We start from the raw sequence: 19,436 nt of genomic DNA, 5'->3' as shown, positions 1-19,436 counted from the left end.
GAGAGGGAGACTGGGTGCTGGGGTGAGAGAGAGACTGGAGAGAGAGAGGCTGGGTGCTGGGGTAAGAGAGAGACTGGAGAGAGAAAGTGGTGGGTTCTGGGTAGAGGACTAGAGAACTGTGGGTGCCCATGAGTGGAAAGAATCAACACAGCCACTGCAAAGCAATCAATCAAAATTGACAGAGCCTTTAACATAGACTTTAATGGTATTGTGTTGAGGAAAATGTGCAGTGTGGCTTCGTTTCCCTCTAAAACTCACTAAAGCTCTAATTCATTTGATGTTCCATTTGTGTTTTAATACGTTTTCTAAATGTTTTCACGACCTAAGAAAGAAAGTGTTGTTGATGTGTGTTCCGTTTCACCAATGAAACAATGAGTTGTTCCTTGTCTGTCACTGGGGTCTTGTTCACAGTTGATAAGAGTTAGGATATTACACAATGCGCTATTGTCCTCAAACTCCACTCTGGACCCCAACGCCAATTCCACTGTATGTTTTCATTGTTCCCCTCTAATCAGGGACTGATGTAGACCTGGGACACCAGGTGGGTGTGTAATTCATTATCAGGTAGGACAGAAAAGCCAGCAGGCTCCGGACCTCATAGGGTCAGAGTTGAATACTGCTCTATTGAATACTTGGAGTATGTTCATGTACAGTGTATAAATAGGAGCTGTTTGTCTTGGAGAAGAGTGTTTGGACATAGTTCCCCACAGCCCATGTATTCATCTAGTACAGGTGTTACTTCTCGTCTCCATCTAGGAGGGAGAGAGAGAGAGGGGACATAGTTCCCCACAGCCCATGTATTCATCTAGTACAGGTGTTACTTCACGTCACCATCTAGGAGGGAGAGAGAGAGAGGGGACATAGTTCCCCACAGCCCATGTATTCATCTAGTTCAGGTGTTACTTCACGTCTCCATCTAGGAGGGAGAGAGAGAGAGGGGACATAGTTCCCCACAGCCCATGTATTCATCTTGTACAGGTGTTACTTCACGTCACCATCTGGGAGTAAGGGAGAGAGGGAGAGAGAGAGAGAGAGAGAGAGAGAGAGAGAGAGAGAGAGAGAGAGAGAGAGAGAGAGAGAGAGAGAGAGAGAGAGAGAGAGAGAGAGAGAGAGAGAGAGAGAGAGAGAGAGAGAGAGAGAGAGAGAGAGAGAGAGAGAGAGAGAGAGAGAGAGAGAGAGAGAGAGAGAGAGAGAGAGAGAGAGAGAGAGAGAGAGAGAGAGAGAGAGAGGGCGAGAGAGAGAGAGAGAGAGAGAGAGAGAGAGAGAGAGAGAGAGAGAGGGGGGGGAAACAGTGTGAGAGAGAGAGAGAGAGAGAGAGAGAGAGAGAGAATGAGGAAGAGAGAGAGAGAGAGAGAGAGAGAGAGAGAGAGAGACATCTCCCCACAGCCCATGTATTCATCCAGTACAGGTGTTACTTCACCATCTAGCTGCGTATGTGTAACTGAAACAGAGCATAACTACAAATGTCTGCCACTAGTCCTCCACATCTCCAGCCAAGCAGCAACCCATTTATAAACAGAGCCTGGAAAAAAAGCCATATTTTCCTAATTCCCCTCTCTCTCTCTCCCGGTCTCCAGAGCCACATCTCAATCATTTTTCTGCACAGCTAATTTCAGATTCACCCTCATTTCGCCTTTTTAAACGATTCCTTTTCAGCACCATTTGTAAATGGCCCTGTGATGTGTTCTAAAATTTAGTCAATTACTGTTTCAGCCGGCAAGACTCCAGGGATCCGGAACATACACGGCCTGAAGGTACCATCTCAATAATTGTTTCAGGAGAAAAGTTGGGGCGAAATGGATTGGTAACGCTGTGTTCCACTTATTGAAATGTCAATTGAAGTCAAGGTTCTCTTTCGCACACACACACACACACACACACACACACACACACACACACACACACACACACCCCCTCTCTCCGCTTTGTATTTATATATGTAGATGTGTGGCTGTATTCCTTTCTTTTTTTTCTCCACATCTCTCTCTCCCTCTCATCTCTCTCTCTCTCTCTCTCTCTCTCATTCTCTCTCTCTCTCTCCTCTCATTCTCTCTCTCATTCTCTCATTCTCTCATTCTCATCTCTCTCTGTCTCTCTCTTTCTCTCTCTCTCTCTCTCTCATATTTCTCTCATTCCTCTCATTCACATCTCTCTCTCATATTTCTCTCATTCCTCTCATTCACATCTCTCTCTCTCTTCCTCATTCTCTCTCTCATTCTCTCTCTCTTCCTCATTCTCTCTCTCTCTTCTTTCATCCTCTCTCTCTCTTCCTCATTCTCTCTCTCTCTCATTCTCTCATCTCTCTCTTTCTCATATTTCTCTCATTCCTCTCATTCACATCTCTCTCTCTCTTCTCTCATTCTCTCTCTCTCTTCCTCATTCTCTCTCTCTCTTTCTCCTCTCATTCTCTCTTTCTCTCTCTCTCTCTTCTCTCATTCTCTCTCTCTCCTCTCCCTTCATTCTCTCATTCTCTCCTCTCTCTCTCTTTCTCTCCTCTCTTTTTCTCTCTCTTTCTCTCTCGCTCTCTCTCCTTATTCAGCTCCCAGTACTCATTTGGTGACTCTGTGATGGGCGGCTAAGAGCAGGGTATTATATTCTAAGCTGCCCCCCAATGCATCATGGTCCCCTCAATTTTCACACATCTGATTGGATGTTGAAGATGAGCAGGGTTAGACCTACTAAGTCAAGCAGCACCACGGAGGAAAGGCTTTTTCACCCGACCATGAAATAGTCATTACCCAGAAACCCCCGTTCAGAAACACCCCGGACTCTCCATCTTCATGTTCTGCTCATATGTTAGCTATTGAAACCCTTCTGCTAATTACAATGTCTTAAATGGGTTAGCAAAGCTGACAACCGTGTCTCTAGGTCATTCATAAATCCATGTTCCATTCTAGTAAGACTACATTGCGTTGTGTTTTAGTCGTAGGGCCGGGCTTCCCTTGAAATGCTGAATTTCGCTGTACCTGTATTTTACTCAACATTTACGTCAAGGCTTCCTGTTGACAATGTTTTGATGGGGAATCTCTTTAAATGTGGAATCTTTGTTTCTCCATAGATGATGTTGAAACTCTTTGATCATGTTTCATCTCAAATTAATTGGCTCTACAAGATACTGTACATTTAAATGAGGTCTTCTCTGGGCACTAATTAAAAGGAGAATCCCTGCCTTAGTGGACCAAACAAGGTGACCTGTGGACCCCAATTAAACAAGTTATTTTTAGAACGACCACCCCGTTTCCCTCTGGTTTCTGTTGAACCTGGGTTGAATCCGGGTGTGCTGGGTCTTCGGTGTAAAAACCCCACCATACCCATGCAGAGCTGGACAGAAGTACATTTCCTAGAAAGATGGTACTTTTCCTCCTAATGTGAGTCTTTCAATCCGTTTTTTCATCGATGCTCCTCCCATACGCCCATAGTCTATCTCTCTCTCTCCCCGTCTCCCTCGTTCTCTCTCCTCTCTCTCTCTCTCTCCATGTCTCCCTCGTTCTCTCTCCTCTATCTCTCTCTCTCCCTGTCGCCCTCGTTCTCTCTCCTCTATCTCGCTCTCTCCCTGTCTCCCTTGTTCTCTCCTATCTCTCCTCTCACTGTCTCCCTTGTTCTCTCTCCTCTCTCTCTCTCTCTCTCTCCCTGTCTCTCTCTCTCTCTCCTGTCTCCCTTGTTCTCTCTCTTCTCTCTCTCCGTCTCCCTCGTTCCCTCTGTCTCTCTTATACTCTCTCCTGCTCTCTCCCTCTCTGTCAAGCTACTCCTCCCCTCTCTCTCTTTCTCTCTAACAAAAGTCAATTAACCCTCAGTTTGAACTGAGAGAAAAAGAGAGTGAGAGAGATTGTGTTGATTCAGTCAATGGGTTCATTAGAAGGCCTGTGTGCTTGCTGCCTGCCTGGCTGGCTGTTGGCCTTGCCAACTTATTGTCTCTGTCTCTTTTTGGCTGCAGGTGAACACAAGGCCCAATGACTGTTCCCCCGCCGCCATCGGCTCTATGCCCAACAATAGGTGAGGAGTCTGGAGGGTTAAGGCCCAACTGCCTGGGGGTGGATGGAGGAGGGAATGTATGGACATGCCAGTGGATGGATGGATAGATGGGTGAATGAGTGTGTTGGTGGATGGGTGAATGAGTGCGTTGGTGGATGGATAGATTGGTGAATGAGTGTGTTGGTGGATGAATAGATTGGTGAATAAGTGTGTTGGTGGATGGATAGATGGGTGAATGAGTGTGTTGGTGGATGGATAGATGGGTGAATGAGTGCGTTGGTGGATGGATAGATGGGTGAATGAGTGTGTTGGTGGATGGATAGATGGGTGAATGAGTGTGTTGGTGGATGGATAGATGGGTGAATGAGTGCGTTGGTGGATGGATAGATGGGTGAATGAGTGCGTTGGTGGATGGATAGATGGGTGAATGAGTGCGTTGGTGGATGGATAGATGGGTGAATGAGTGTGTTGGTGGATGGATAGATGGGTGAATGAGTGTGTTGGTGGATGGGTGAATGAGTGCGTTGGTGGATGGATATATGATTGTGCTTCTCAGATAGACCGTGTTTTTGAATATATTGGTATATATGTACAGTACCAGTCAAGTTTGGACAAAACTACTCATTCAAATTGTAGAATAATAGTGAAGACATCATGAAATAACACATATGGAATCATATGTTAAACATTCTTCAAAGTAGCCTCCCTTTGCTTTTCTCTTTGCTTATTTGAGATGTTCTTGCCATACTATGGACTTGGTCTTTTACCAAATAGGGCTACCTTCTGTACACCACCCCTACCTTGTCACAACATAACTGATTGGCTCAAATGCATTGAGGAGGAAAGAAATTCCACAAATGAACTTAACAAGGCACACCTATTAATTTAAATGCATACCAGGTGACTACCTCATGACGCTGGTTGAGAGAATGCCAAAAATGTGCAAAAATTACAGCTTTGCACATTTTTGGCAGTCCATATTTGCAATAACAGCTCAAATAGGCAAATTGAAACGAGAGTCCGTCATTACTTTAAGACATGAAGGTCAGTCAATCTGGAAAATTTCAAGAACTTTGAAAGTTTCTTCAATTGCAGTCACAAAAACTATCAAGTGCTATGATGAAACTGGCTCTGTTGAGGACCGCCACAGAAAAGGAAGACCCAGAGTATAAGTTCATTAGAGTTTCCAGCCGCAGAAATTGCAGCCCAAATAAATGCTTCACTGAGTTTAAGTAATAGACACATCTCAGCATCAACTGTTCAGAGGAGACTATGTGAATCAGGCCTTCATGGTCGAATTTCTGCAAAGAAACCACTACTAAAGGACGCCAATAAGAAGAGACTTGCTTGGGCTAAGAAACACGAGCAATGGACATTAGACTGTTGGAAATCTGTCCTTTGGTCTGATGAGTTTAAATTTGAGATTTTTGTTTCCAACAGCTGTGTCTTTGTGAGATGGAGAGTAGGTGAACGGATGATCTCTGCATATGTGGTTTCCATCGTGAAGCACGGAGGAGGAGGTGTGATGGTGTAGGGGTGCTTTGCTGGTGACACTGTCAGTGATTCATTTAGAATTCAAGGCACACTTAACCAGCATGGCTACCACAGCATTCTGCAGCGATATGCCATCCCATCTGGTTTGCGCTTAGTGAGACTATCATTTGTTTTTCAACAGGGCAATGACCCAACACACCTCCAGGCTGTGTAAGGGCTATTTGACCAAGAAGGAGAGTGATGGAGTGCTGCATCAGATGAAATGGCCTCCACAATCACCCGACCTAAACCCAATTGAGATGGTTTGGGATGAGTTGGACTGCAGAGTAAAGGAAAAGCAGCCAACAAGTGCTCAGCATATGTGGGAATTCATTCGAGACTGTTGGAAAAGCATTCCAGATGAAGCTGGTTGAGAGAATGCCAAGAGTGTGCAAAGCTGTCGTCAAGGCAAAGGCTGGCTACCTTGACGAACACTTTTTTTTTTGGTTACTGCATGATTCCATATGTGATATTTAATAGTTTGGACGTCTTCACTATTATTCTACAATGTAGAAAGAAAAGAAAAGGCTGAGAATGAGCAGGTGTGTCCAGACTTTTGACTGGTACTGTAGACTATAGTGTAGACATCACACCTTTGCTCTGTAGCCTGTGTCTTTTGACTGAACCCAGATGTTGTCATTTTTCAGTCCCAGTCTAAAGAAGTCCTCCGCAGAGCTAAAGAAGATTTTGACTAATGGACAGGTATTGTATTTCTCCCCCTTTTGAACTAACACACACGTGTCCCCAACGGCTGTCCTCAGGACCTTGGCCTGCACCCTGTTAGTCCCTGTCCTCAGGGCCTTGGCCTGTACCCTGTTAGTCCCTGTCCTCAGGGCCTTGGCCTGCACCCTGTTAGATCCTGTTATAGAAGACACATCATGTCCCTGTCCTCAGGACCTTGGTCTGCACCCTGTTAGTCCCTGTCCTCAGGACCTTGGTCTGCACCCTGTTAGTCCCTGTCCTCAGGACCTTGGCCTGCACCCTGTTAGATCCTGTTATAGAAGACACATCATTTCCCTGTTAGTGAGTGTCTGGTCCTGTTATAGAAGACACATCATGTCCCTGTTATAGAAGACACATCATGTCCCTGTTAGTGAGTGTCTGGTCCTGTTATAGAAGACACATCATTTCCCTGTTAGTGAGTGTCTGGTCCTGTTATAGAAGACACATCATGTCCCTGTTAGTGAGTGTTGTCCTGTTATAGAAGACACATCATGTCCCTGTTATAGAAGACACATCATGTCCCTGTTAGTGAGTGTCTGGTCCTGTTATAGAAGACACTTCATGTCCCTGTTAGTGAGTGTCTGGTCCTGTTATAGAAGACACATCATGTCCCTGTTAGTGAGTGTTATAGAAGACACATCATGTCCCTGTTAGTGAGTGTCTGGTCCTGTTATAGAAGACACATCATGTCCCTGTTAGTGAGTGTCTGGTCCTGTTATAGAAGACACATCATGTCCCTGTTATAGAAGACACATCATGTCCCTGTTAGTGAGTGTTGTCCTGTTATAGAAGATACATCATGTCCCTGTTAGTGAGTGTCTGGTCCTGTTATAGAAGACACATCATGTCCCTGTTAGTGAGTGTCTGGTCCTGTTATAGAAGACACATCATGTCCCTGTTAGTGAGTGTCTGGTCCTGTTATAGAAGACACATCATGTCCCTGTTAGTGAGTGTTGTCCTGTTATAGAAGACACATCATGTCCCTGTTAGTGAGTGTCTGGTCCTGTTATAGAAGACACTTAATGTCCCTGTTAGTGAGTGTTATAGAAGACACATCATGTCCCTGTTAGTAAGTGTCTGGTCCTGTTATAGAAGACACTTCATGTCCCTGTTAGTGAGTGTTATAGAAGACACTTCATGTCCCTGTTAGTGAGTGTCTGGTCCTGTTATAGAAGACACATCATGTCCCTGTTAGTGAGTGTCTGGTCCTGTTATAGAAGACACATCATGTCCCTGTTAGTGAGTGTCTGGTCCTGTTATAGAAGACACATCATGTCCCTGTTAGTGAGTGTCTGGTCCTGTTATAGAAGACACATCATGTCCCTGTTAGTGAGTGTTGTCCTGTTATAGAAGATACATCATGTCCCTGTTAGTGAGTGTCTGGTCCTGTTATAGAAGACACATCATGTCCCTGTTAGTGAGTGTCTGGTCCTGTTATAGAAGACACATCATGTCCCTGTTAGTGAGTGTTGTCCTGTTATAGAAGACACATCATGTCCCTGTTATAGAAGACACATCATGTCCCTGTTAGTGAGTGTTATAGAAGACACATCATGTCCCTGTTAGTGAGTGTCTGGTCCTGTTATAGAAGACACATCATGTCCCTGTTATAGATGACACATCATGTCCCTGTTAGTGAGTGTCTGGTCCTGTTATAGAAGACACTTCATGTCCCTGTTAGTGAGTGTCTGGTCCTGTTATAGAAGACACATCATGTCCCTGTTAGTGAGTGTCTGGTCCTGTTATAGAAGACACATCATGTCCCTGTTAGTGAGCGTCTGGTCCTGTTATAGAAGACACATCATGTCCCTGTTAGTGAGTGTCTGGTCCTGTTATAGAAGACACATCATGTCCCTGTTAGTGAGTGTCTGGTCCTGTTATAGAAGACACATCATGTCCCTGTTAGTGAGTGTTGTCCTGTTATAGAAGACACATCATGTCCCTGTTAGTGAGTGTCTGGTCCTGTTATAGAAGACACATCATGTCCCTGTTAGTGAGTGTCTGGTCCTGTTATAGAAGACACATCATGTCCCTGTTAGTGAGTGTTGTCCTGTTATAGAAGATACATCATGTCCCTGTTAGTGAGTGTCTGGTCCTGTTATAGAAGACACATCATGTCCCTGTTAGTGAGTGTCTGGTCCTGTTATAGAAGACACATCATGTCCCTGTTAGTGAGTGTTGTCCTGTTATAGAAGACACATCATGTCCCTGTTAGTGAGTGTCTGGTCCTGTTATAGAAGACACTTCATGTCCCTGTTAGTGATTGTCTGGTCCTGTTATAGAAGACACATCATGTCCCTGTTAGTGAGTGTCTGATCCTGTTATAGAAGACACATCATGTCCCTGTTAGTGAGTGTTATAGAAGACACATCATGTCCCTGTTAGTGAGTGTCTGGTCCTGTTATAGAAGACACATCATGTCCCTGTTAGTGAGTGTTATAGAAGACACATCATGTCCCTGTTAGTGAGTGTCTGGTCCTGTTATAGAAGACACATCATGTCCCTGTTATAGATGACACATCATGTCCCTGCTAGTGAGTGTCTGGTCCTGTTATAGAAGACACTTCATGTCCCTGTTAGTGATTGTCTGGTCCTGTTATAGAAGACACATCATGTCCCTGTTAGTGAGTGTCTGGTCCTGTTATAGAAGACACTTCATGTCCCTGTTAGTGAGTGTCTGGTCCTGTTATAGAAGACACATCATGTCCCTGTTAGTGAGCGTCTGGTCCTGTTATAGAAGACACATCATGTCCCTGTTAGTGAGTGTCTGGTCCTGTTATAGAAGACACATCATGTCCCTGTTAGTGAGTGTCTGGTCCTGTTATAGAAGACACATCATGTCCCTGTTAGTGAGTGTTGTCCTGTTATAGAAGACACATCATGTCCCTGTTAGTGAGTGTCTGGTCCTGTTATAGAAGACACATCATGTCCCTGTTAGTGAGTGTCTGGTCCTGTTATAGAAGACACTTCATGTCCCTGTTAGTGAGTGTTATAGAAGACACATCATGTCCCTGTTAGTGAGTGTCTGGTCCTGTTATAGAAGACACATCATGTCCCTGTTAGTGAGTGTCTGGTCCTGTTATAGAAGACACTTCATGTCCCTGTTAGTGAGTGTTATATAAGACACATCATGTCCCTGTTAGTGAGTGTTGTCCTGTTATAGAAGACACTTCATGTCCCTGTTAGTGAGTGTCTGGTCCTGTTATAAAAGACACATCATGTCCCTGTTAGTGAGTGTCTGGTCCTGTTATAGAAGACACATCATGTCCCTGTTAGTGAGTGTCTGGTCCTGTTATAGAAGACACATCATGTCCCTGTTAGTGAGTGTTGTCCTGTTATAGAAGACACATCATGTCCCTGTTAGTGAGTGTCTGGTCCTGTTATAGAAGACACTTCATGTCCCTGTTAGTGAGTGTTGTCCTGTTATAGAAGACACATCATGTCCCTGTTAGTGAGTGTTGTCCTGTTATAGAAGACACTTCATGTCCCTGTTAGTGAGTGTCTGGTCCTGTTATAGAAGACACATCATGTCCCTGTTAGTGAGTGTTATAGAAGACACATCATGTCCCTGTTAGTGAGTGTCTGGTCCTGTTATAGAAGACACTTCATGTCCCTGTTAGTGAGTGTTGTCCTGTTATAGAAGACACTTCATGTCCCTGTTAGTGAGTGTTATAGAAGACACTTCATGTCCCTGTTAGTGAGTGTCTGGTCCTGTTATAGAAGACACATCATGTCCCTGTTAGTGAGTGTTGTCCTGTTATAGAAGACACATCATGTCCCTGTTATAGAAGACACATCATGTCCCTGTTAGTGAGTGTTATAGAAGACACATCATGTCCCTGCTACTGAGTGGCCGGTCATTGATTTCCTCTGAAAGCTGCTGCCCACTTCCTGTTTCACCGCCTGCCCCGGTCGACATCTTTATCCTGACCTACTGGATAGATATTCTTTGTCTTAGCTGAGCGCTGTTGCCTAGGACACACTCACACACGTAAGGCCAGGCAAAGTGTGTCAAGCAGACAATTAAGCCCAGCCACTTCCCCGATGTCGCCTGTAACACATTGGTCTAATGGAGCCATACCCCCTCTCTCCCTCTCTGTCTCTGTCACCTGTAACACATTGGTCTAATGGAGCCATACACCCTCTCCCTCTCTGTCTCTGTCACCTGTAACACATTGGTCTAGTGGAGCCATACCCCCTCTCTCCCTCTCTGTCTCTGTCACCTGTAACACATTGGTCTAATGGAGCCATACACCCTTCCTCCCTCTCTCTCTCCCTCTCTGTCTCTGTCTCTGTCACCTGTAACACATTGGTCTAATGGAGCCATACCCCCTCTCTCCCTCTCTCTCTCCCTCTCTGTCTCTGTCTCTGTCACCTGTAACACATTGGTCTAATGGAGCCATACCCCCTCTCTCCCTCTCTCTCTCCCTCTCTGTCTCTGTCTCTGTCACCTGTAACACATTGGTCTAATGGAGCCATACCCCCTCTCTCCCTCTCTCTCTCCCTATCTGTCTCTGTCACCTGTAACACATTGGTCTAGTGGAGCCATACCCCCTCTCTCCCTCTCTGTCTCTGTCACCTGTAACACATTGGTCTAATGGAGCCATACACCCTCCCTCCCTCTCTCTCTCCCTCTCTGTCTCTGTCTCTGTCACCTGTAACACATTGGTCTAATGGAGCCATACCCCCTCTCTCCCTCTCTCTCTCCCTCTCTGTCTCTGTCTCTGTCACCTGTAACACATTGGTCTAATGGAGCCATACCCCCTCTCTCCCTCTCTCTCTCCCTCTCTGTCTCTGTCTCTGTCACCTGTAACACATTGGTCTAATGGAGCCATACCCCCTCTCTCCCTCTCTCTCTCCCTATCTGTCTCTGTCACCTGTAACACATTGGTCTAATGGAGCCATACCCCCTCTCTCCCTCCCTGTCTCTGTCACCTGTAACACATTGGTCTAATGGAGCCATACACCCTCTCTCCCTCTCTCTCTCCCTCTCTGTCTCTGTCACCTGTAACACATTGGTCTAATGGAGCCATACCCCCTCTCTCCCTCTCTCTCTCCCTCTCTGTCTCTGTCTCTGACACCTGACAAGTATCTCCCCCCTCCTGCTCTCTCTCTCTGTCTCTGACACCTGACAAGTATCTCCCCCCTCCTGCTCTCTCTCTCTCTGTCTCTGACACCTGACAAGTATCTCCCCCCTCCTGCTCTCTCTCTCTCTGTCTCTGACACCTGACAAGTATCTCCCCCCTCCTGCTCTCTCTGTCTCTGACACCTGAAAAGTATCCCCCCCTCCTGCTCTCTCTGTCTCTGTCTCTGACACCTGTAAAGTATCTCCCCCCTCCTGCTCTCTCTGTCTCTCTGTCTCTGACACCTGACAAGTATCTCCCCCCTTCTGCTCTCTCTGTCTCTGTCTCTGACACCTGTAAAGTATCTCCCCCCTCCTGCTCTCTCTGTCTCTCTGTCTCTGACACCTGACAAGTATCTCCCCCCTCCTGCTCTCTCTCTCTCTGTCACCTGACAAGTATCTCCCCCCTCCTGCTCTCTCTCTCTCTGTCTCTGACACCTGACAAGTATCCCCCCCTCCTGCTCTCTCCCTCTCTCTCTCTGTCTCTGACACCTGACAAGTATCTCCCCCCTCCTGCTCTCTCTGTCACCTGACAAGTATCCCCCCCTCCTGCTCTCTCTGCCTCTGTCACCTGACAAGTATCTCCCCCCTCCTGCTCTCTCTGTCTCTGTCTCTGACACCTGATAAGTATCTCCCCCCTCCTGCTCTCTCTGTCTCTGTCTCTGACACCTGACAAGTATCCCCACCTCCTGCTCTGTCTCTGTCTCTGTCTCTGACACCTGACAAGTATCTCCCCCCTCCTGCTCTCTCTGTCTCTGTCTCTGACACCTGATAAGTATCTCCCCCCTCCTGCTCTCTCTGTCTCTGTCTCTGACACCTGACAAGTATCCCCACCTCCTGCTCTCTCTGTCTCTGTCTCTGACACCTGATAAGTATCTCCCCCCTCCTGCTCTCTCTGTCTCTGTCTCTGACACCTGACAAGTATCCCCACCTCCTGCTCTGTCTCTGTCTCTGACACCTGACAAGTATCCCCACCTCCTGCCCTCTCTCTCTCTCTCTCTCTCTCTCTCTCTCTGTCACCTGACAAGTATCTCCCCCCTCCTGCTCTCTCTGTCTCTGTCTCTGTCACCTGACAAGTATCCCCCCCCTCCTGCTCTCTCTGTCTCTGTCTCTGACACCTGACAAGTATCCCCACCTCCTGCTCTGTCTCTGTCTCTGACACCTGACAAGTATCCCCACCTCCTGCCCTCTCTCTCTCTCTCTCTCTCTGACACCTGACACCTGACAAGTGTCTCACCCCCCTCCCATGTAACCCAATCAATGGGGCTGAATTGGAGTAGGTGGTGGTGGTGCTGGGTCATTTTTAACCCCCAGTGTAGCCCCTTTCCCCCTGGCCAAAATGAACCTTGACAGCAGGCCATTGACTTGATATCATGCTGGTCTCAGCAGCACAAACAAGCATCTGCCCACACAATCAGGCTATTGACAAACCTGCTAGCCAGGACCAGCCCCTACCCCATCCACCCAAACAGATGTCTCTATCTAATACAGGTTATGAGATATAAATATTTATCTGATAGCTGTCATGGGGTTTAAATGGGACGGGTGTTGGAGATTGGGGGGTTGTTGTAGGTATTGATGAAGTGACAAGGGTCACGCCAGCCGAGGACGTGTCTTTATTAGGCTATAGACTTTATAAAAAAGGCTGGAACTGAGCCCGTGTCCTCACTCACAACAGAGCTGGTAAACTGGGATGGCTCGGGGGTTGTTTCAGTGTGTTTTGTCCTGAAGCAGAGCAGACTGTGTGTATAAGGGATGGCTCGGGGGTTGTTTCAGTGTGTTTTGTCCTGAAGCAGAGCAGAATGTGTGTATAAGGGATGGCTCGGGGGTTGTTTCAGTGTGTTTTGTCCTGAAGCAGAGCAGAATGTGTGTATAAGGGATGGCTCGGGGGTTGTTTCAGTGTGTTTTGTCCTGAAGCAGAGCAGAATGTGTGTATAAGGGATGGCTCGGGGGTTGTTTCAGTGTGTTTTGTCCTGAAGCAGAGCAGAATGTGTGTATAAGGGATGTCTCGGGGGTTGTTTCAGTGTGTTTTGTCCTGAAGCAGAGCAGAATGTGTGTATAAGGGATGGCTCGGGGGTTGTTTCAGTGTGTTTTGTCCTGAAGCAGAGCAGAATGTGTGTATAAGGTTGATACATAATATTCTGATGGAAACAGACCATTGTATGCGTACGAATTACCAGGCTCTTCATTAAAACACTCACGACAGGTGTGATGGAGAAAGATAATTGTCTGTAAGATTTCAGAAATGTCAACAAAACTAAATGTGTTGGACAAGAGCGGATCATTTTAGTGAAATAGATTCTGCTTCATATTTTGTTGGAGATGCTCCTGTATTGCTAGAACAACATCATGTTGTGGTGCTGTGTGGTCCTTTCCCGCTACGACCCTGGAAAAGCAGGATGTGTTTATTTGACTACAGGTGAAATAAGTTATGATGAACTTCTCAAGGTGGAGAATGTGTGGTGATGAGCTTGATGCTAATTTCCAGGAAATAGGCCTATCTGGGATATTCATTTCCAGGAAATAGGCCTATCTGGGATATTCATTTCCAGGAAATAGGCCTATCTGGGATATTATTTGTAGGCTATGCTGGTGACATCATGCTGCTTGGCTGCCATTTGAAACATATAAATGATATTTTGTCTCATCATGAAGCTTATCCACTTTATCTGCCAAGTGAGAATGTGCCAAGACCAGATCACTCTATCTGCCAAGTGAGAATGTGCCAAGACCAGATCACTTTATCTGCCAAGTGAGAATGTGCCAAGACCAGATCACTTTATCTGCCAAGTGAGAATGTGCCAAGACCAGATCACTCTATCTGCCAAGTGAGAATGTGCCAAGACCAGATCACTTTATCTGCCAAGTGAGAATGTGCCAAGACCAGATCACTTTATCTGCCAAGTGACAATGTGCCAAGACCAGATCACTCTATCTGCCAAGTGAGAATGTGCCAAGACCAGATCACTTTATCTGCCAAGTGACAATGTGCCAAGACCAGATCACTTTATCTGCCAAGTGAGAATGTGCCAAGACCAGATCACTTTATCTGCCAAGTGAGAATGTGCCAAGACCAGATCACTTTATCTGCCAAGTGAGAATGTGCCAAGACCAGATCACTTTATCTGCCAAGTGAGAATGTGCCAAGACCAGATCACTCTATCTGCCAAGTGAGAATGTGCCAAGACCAGATCACTTTATCTGCCAAGTGACAATGTGCCAAGACCAGATCACTTTATCTGCCAAGTGAGAATGTGCCAAGACCAGATCACTCTATCTGCCAAGTGACAATGTGCCAAGACCAGATCACTCTATCTGCCAAGCGAGAATGTACCAAGACCAGATCACTCTATCTGCCAAGTGACAATGTGCCAAGACCAGATCACTTTATCTGCCAAGTGAGAATGTACCAAGACCAGATCACTCTATCTGCCAAGTGACAATGTGCCAAGACCAGATCACTTTATCTGCCAAGTGAGAATGTGCCAAGACCAGATCACTCTATCTGCCAAGTGACAATGTGCCAAGACCAGATCACTCTATCTGCCAAGTGAGAATGTACCAAGACCAGATCACTCTATCTGCCAAGTGACAATGTGCCAAGACCAGATCACTTTATCTGCCAAGTGAGAATGTACCAAGACCAGATCACTCTATCTGCCAAGTGACAATGTGCCAAGACCAGATCACTTTATCTGCCAAGTGAGAATGTGCCAAGACCAGATCACTTTATCTGCCAAGTGAGAATGTGCCAAGACCAGATCACTCTATCTGCCAAGTGACAATGTGCCAAGACCAGATCACTCTATCTGCCAAGTGAGAATGTACCAAGACCAGATCACTCTATCTGCCAAGTGACAATGTGCCAAGACCAGATCACTTTATCTGCCAAGTGAGAATGTACCAAGACCAGATCACTCTATCTGCCAAGTGAGAATGTGCCAAGACCAGATCGGATGAGTTTGCTCTTTCTCTAAAAACGTTTGTAACAAAACCATCGGTAGAGTTTCAGAGGAGATGGAAGCACATTGAACTGCTGTGTTTCATCTTTTTTAGAAGCACTACGTCATTACAAACGTTTATATTCACAACTAGTCAGTTTGATGGAAACACCTCTGTCAGTGAAATGTCTTTTTGTGTGAATATTAGAATAGTGGCTGGATGGACACCTGGCTGTGGTAGTTTTATTCCGTGCAGTATACTCTATTTCTTTGGGGCTAGTAAATGCAGTGTGTGTGTGTGTGTGTGTGTGTGTGTGTGTGTGTGTGTGTGTGTGTGTGTGTGTGTGTGTGTGTGTGTGTGTGTGTGTGTGTGTGTGTGTGTGTGTGTGTGTGTGTGTGTGTGTGTGTGTGTGTGTGTGAGACACCCCCTACCCTCCTCCCATCAGTCTGACAGGAGAAAACTTTCCCCCAGCCTCCCCTCCATGTCACACGGGGCCATGTTATATTACCCCGTTCTGACACCTTTTATCAACACAGGACTGGAACGACGACAGCAAACAAATCATCATTAAACTCTCCATCACTCCTCCCCCACCGCCCCCCTACACGCCATTGTCCTTTTAGAAATTGGACAGCAAATGTTGTATTGATCTCGCTCTCTCTTTCCCTCTCTCTCTTTCCCTCTCTCTCTCTTTCCCTTTACACCTCTCTCTCTCTCCTCTCTCTCTCTCCCCTCTCTCTCTCCCCCTCCCTCTCTCCCTCTGAACTTGGGATGACCTGAATGCCTGTTTCCTTGTATATGGCCTCCAGTAACATTCCTCTCTCGCTCTCGCTCGCCCTCGCCCTCTCTCTCGCTCTCTCTCTTTCTCTCTCTCTCTCTCTCTCTCTCTCTCTCTCTCTCTCTCTCTCTCTCTCGTTCTCCCTCTCTCTCTCTCTCTCTCTCTCTCTCTCTCTCTCTCTCTCCCCCTTCCCCTCTCTCCCTCTCCCTTCCCCTCTCTCCCTCTCCCTTCCCTCTCTCCCTCTCCTCTCCCTCTCTTCCTCTCTCTCTCTCTCTCTCTCTCTCTCTCTCTCCTCCCCCCCGCCTCCCTCCCTTTCTAAATCTCCATTGACATCTCTATCTTCTATCTCCTATCCTATTAGTATTGATCTCTGTTTGTGCCTCTATAGATCAATGGCCAAGACATACAATACCAGGAGCAGCTTGGCCATGGAAACGGAGGGACCGTGTACAAGTAGGTGCCTGTCTGTACTTTACTGTCGGCCTTCGTGCCAACACTGGTAGGTATAACAATAAGAATGGTGTTGAGAGAAGAGACATGGCTGGAGTACGGGCTTCTCAGTGAAGGGTAGAGAGAAGAGACATGGTGGGAGTACGGGCTTCTCAGTGAAGGGTAGAGAGAAGAGACGTGGTGGGAGTATGGGCTTCTCAGTGAAGGGTAGAGAGAAGAGACATGGTGGGAGTACGGGCTTCTCAGTGAAGGGTAGAGAGAAGAGACATGGTTGGAGTATGGGCTTCTCAGTGAAGGGTAGAGAGAAGAGACGTGGTGGGAGTATGGGCTTCTCAGTGAAGGGTAGAGAGAAGAGACATGGTTGGAGTATGGGCTTCTCAGTGAAGGGTAGAGAGAAGAGACGTGGTGGGAGTATGGGCTTCTCAGTGAAGGGTAGAGAGAAGAGACATGGTGGGAGTATGGGCTTCTCAGTGAAGGGTAGAGAGAAGAGACGTAGTGGGAGTATGGGCTTCTCAGTGAAGGGTAGAACCTGGCCTTTAACAACATGATTTGGGTTACCACTTGACTTCATTAAAGTGTCACTCACCCCCTCACATATACAATCCATGTTACAATCCAGACTTTTACAACTACTAACTTTCTCTTTCTTTTTCTCTCTCTCTTTCACCCTATTTCTCTGTTCTCCTTTTCTCACCATATCTATCGATCTCTCTCTTTTTCTCTCTCTCTTTCTCCCTGTCTGTGTCTCTCTCTCTCTCTCTCTGTCTGTGTCTGTCTGTCTGGATCTCTCTCTGTCTGTTAATCTCTGGTGTTCCTCTGAAATCCATCAGGCTGGTTAGTGTCTGGGGCGCGAGTGGCGATTCAATTTATTTATGTATTTTCTTTACGATGTGAAGGTTGCCAAACGTATGTGGTATTGATCTGGTATGAGAGTGATTGTCCCTCTGGACCATACAGCATGTTACCTGGAGAGAAGACTCTCCTCCCAAATCACCTGACTGATGTGTTGTCAACACACACACACACACACACACACACACACACACACACAGTCACTGGGGCATTTGGTTCGTCACACTCAAATCTCTCCCCCCCTTATAACTCTCCTTCTCTTCTCTGTCCTCATCTCCTCCTTCTCTTCTCTGTCCTCCTCTCCTCCTCCTCTTCTCTGTCCTCCTCTCCTCCTCCTCTTCTCTGTCCTCCTCTCCTCCTCCTCTTCTCTGTCCTCCTCTCCTCCTCCTCTTCTCTGTCCTCCTCTCCTCCTCCTCTCCTCCTCCACTTCTCTGTCCTCCTCCTCCCTTAATCTCCTCCTCCTCCTCTTCTCTGTCCTCCTCCTCCCTTCATCTCCTCCTCCTCTTCTCTGTCCTCCTCCTCCCTTCATCTCCTCCTCCTCTTCTCTGTCCTCCTCCTCCCTTCATCTCCTCCTCCTCTTCTCTGTCCTCCTCCTCCCTTCATCTCCTCCTCCTCTTCTCTGTCCTCCTCCCTTCATCTCCTCCTTCTCTTCTCTGTCCTCCTCCTCCCTTCATCTCCTCCTTCTCTTCTCAGTCCTCCTCCTCCCTTCATCTCCTCCTCCTCTTCTCTGTCCTCCTCCTCCCTTCATCTCCTCCTCCTCTTCTCTGTCCTCCTCCTCCCTTCATCTCCTCCTCCTCTTCTCTGTCCTCCTCCTCCCTTCATCTCCTCCTCCTCTTCTCTGTCCTCCTCCTCCCTTCACCTCCTCCTCCTCTTCTCTGTCCTCCTCCTCCCTTCATCTCCTCCTTCTCTTCTCTGTCCTCCTCCTCCCTTCATCTCCTCCTCCTCTTCTCTGTCCTCCTCCTCCCTTCATCTCCTCCTCCTCTTCTCTGTCCTCCTCCTCCCTTCATCTCCTCCTCCTCTTCTCTGTCCTCCTCCCTTCATCTCCTCCTCCTCTTCTCTGTCCTCCTCCTCCCTTCATCTCCTCCTCCTCTCTGTCCTCCTTCTCTGTCCTCTCCTCCTCCTCTTCTCTGTCCTCCTCCTCCCTTCATCTCCTCCTCTTCTCTGTCCTCCTTCTCTGTCCTCCTCTCCTCCTTCTCTTCTCTGTCCTCCTTCTCTTCTCTGTCCTCCTCTCCTCCTCTTCTTCTCTGTCCTCCTCTCTTCATCTCCTCCTTCCCTTCTCTGTCCTCTTCCTCCCTTCATCTCCTCCTCCTCTTCTCTGTCCTCTTCCTCCCTTCATCTCCTCCTCCTCTTCTCTGTCCTCTTCCTCCCTTCATCTCCTCCTCCTCTTCTCTGTCCTCTTCCTCCCTTCATCTCCTCCTCCTCTTCTCTGTCCTCCTCCTCCCTTCATCTCCTCCTTCTCTTCTCTGTCCTCTTCCTCCCTTCATCTCCTCCTCCTCTTCTCTGTCCTCCTCTCCTCCTTTTCTGTCCTCCTCTCCTCCTCCTCTTCTCTGTCCTCCTTCTCTTCTCTCTCCTCCTCCTCCCTTCATCTCCTCCTCCTCTTCTCTGTCCTCCTCCTCTTCTCTGTCCTCCTTCTCTTCTCTGTCCTCCTCCTCCCTTCATCTCCTCCTCCTCTTCTCTGTCCTCCTCCTCCCTTCATCTCCTCCTTCTCTTCTCTGTCCTCTTCCTCCCTTCATCTCCTCCTCCTCTTCTCTGTCCTCTTCCTCCCTTCATCTCCTCCTCCTCTTCTCTGTCCTCTTCCTCCCTTCATCTCCTCCTCCTCTTCTCTGTCCTCCTCCCTTCATCTCCTCCTCCTCTTCTCTGTCCTCCTCCTCCCTTCATCTCCTCCTTCTCTTCTCTGTCCTCCTCCTCCCTTCATCTCCTCCTTCTCTTCTCTCTCCTCCTCTCTTCCTCCTCTTCTCTGTCCTCCTCCCTTCATCTCCTCCTCCTCTTCTCTGTCCTCCTCCTCCCTTCATCTCCTCCTCTCCTCCTTCTCTGTCCTCCTCTCCTCCTTCTCTTCTCTGTCCT

The 19,436-nt window shown here is 47.2% G+C and overlaps 1 protein-coding gene across 2 annotated transcripts in view; it reads left to right on the top strand.

Moving 5' to 3' along the window:
* LOC110526787 (dual specificity mitogen-activated protein kinase kinase 5) overlaps window positions 1–19,436 on the top strand; it is a 122,419-nt gene that overhangs the window by 18,927 nt on the left and 84,056 nt on the right. For both annotated transcript variants that reach the window (XM_036963468.1, XM_036963467.1), the window contains exons 5-8: window positions 1,714–1,754; window positions 3,935–3,993; window positions 6,153–6,207; window positions 16,459–16,523. In XM_036963468.1, coding sequence (XP_036819363.1) covers window positions 1,714–1,754; window positions 3,935–3,993; window positions 6,153–6,207; window positions 16,459–16,523 — 220 coding nt within the window. The remainder of the gene's footprint in view (window positions 1–1,713; window positions 1,755–3,934; window positions 3,994–6,152; window positions 6,208–16,458; window positions 16,524–19,436) is intronic.

This window comes from Oncorhynchus mykiss, chromosome 26, assembly GCF_013265735.2.
Source record: "Oncorhynchus mykiss isolate Arlee chromosome 26, USDA_OmykA_1.1, whole genome shotgun sequence".
In the NCBI taxonomy this organism is placed as follows: Eukaryota; Metazoa; Chordata; class Actinopteri; order Salmoniformes; family Salmonidae; genus Oncorhynchus; species Oncorhynchus mykiss.
The sequence above is the reverse complement of the archived record's forward strand: the minus strand, read 5'-3'. Positions and strand labels throughout refer to the sequence as shown.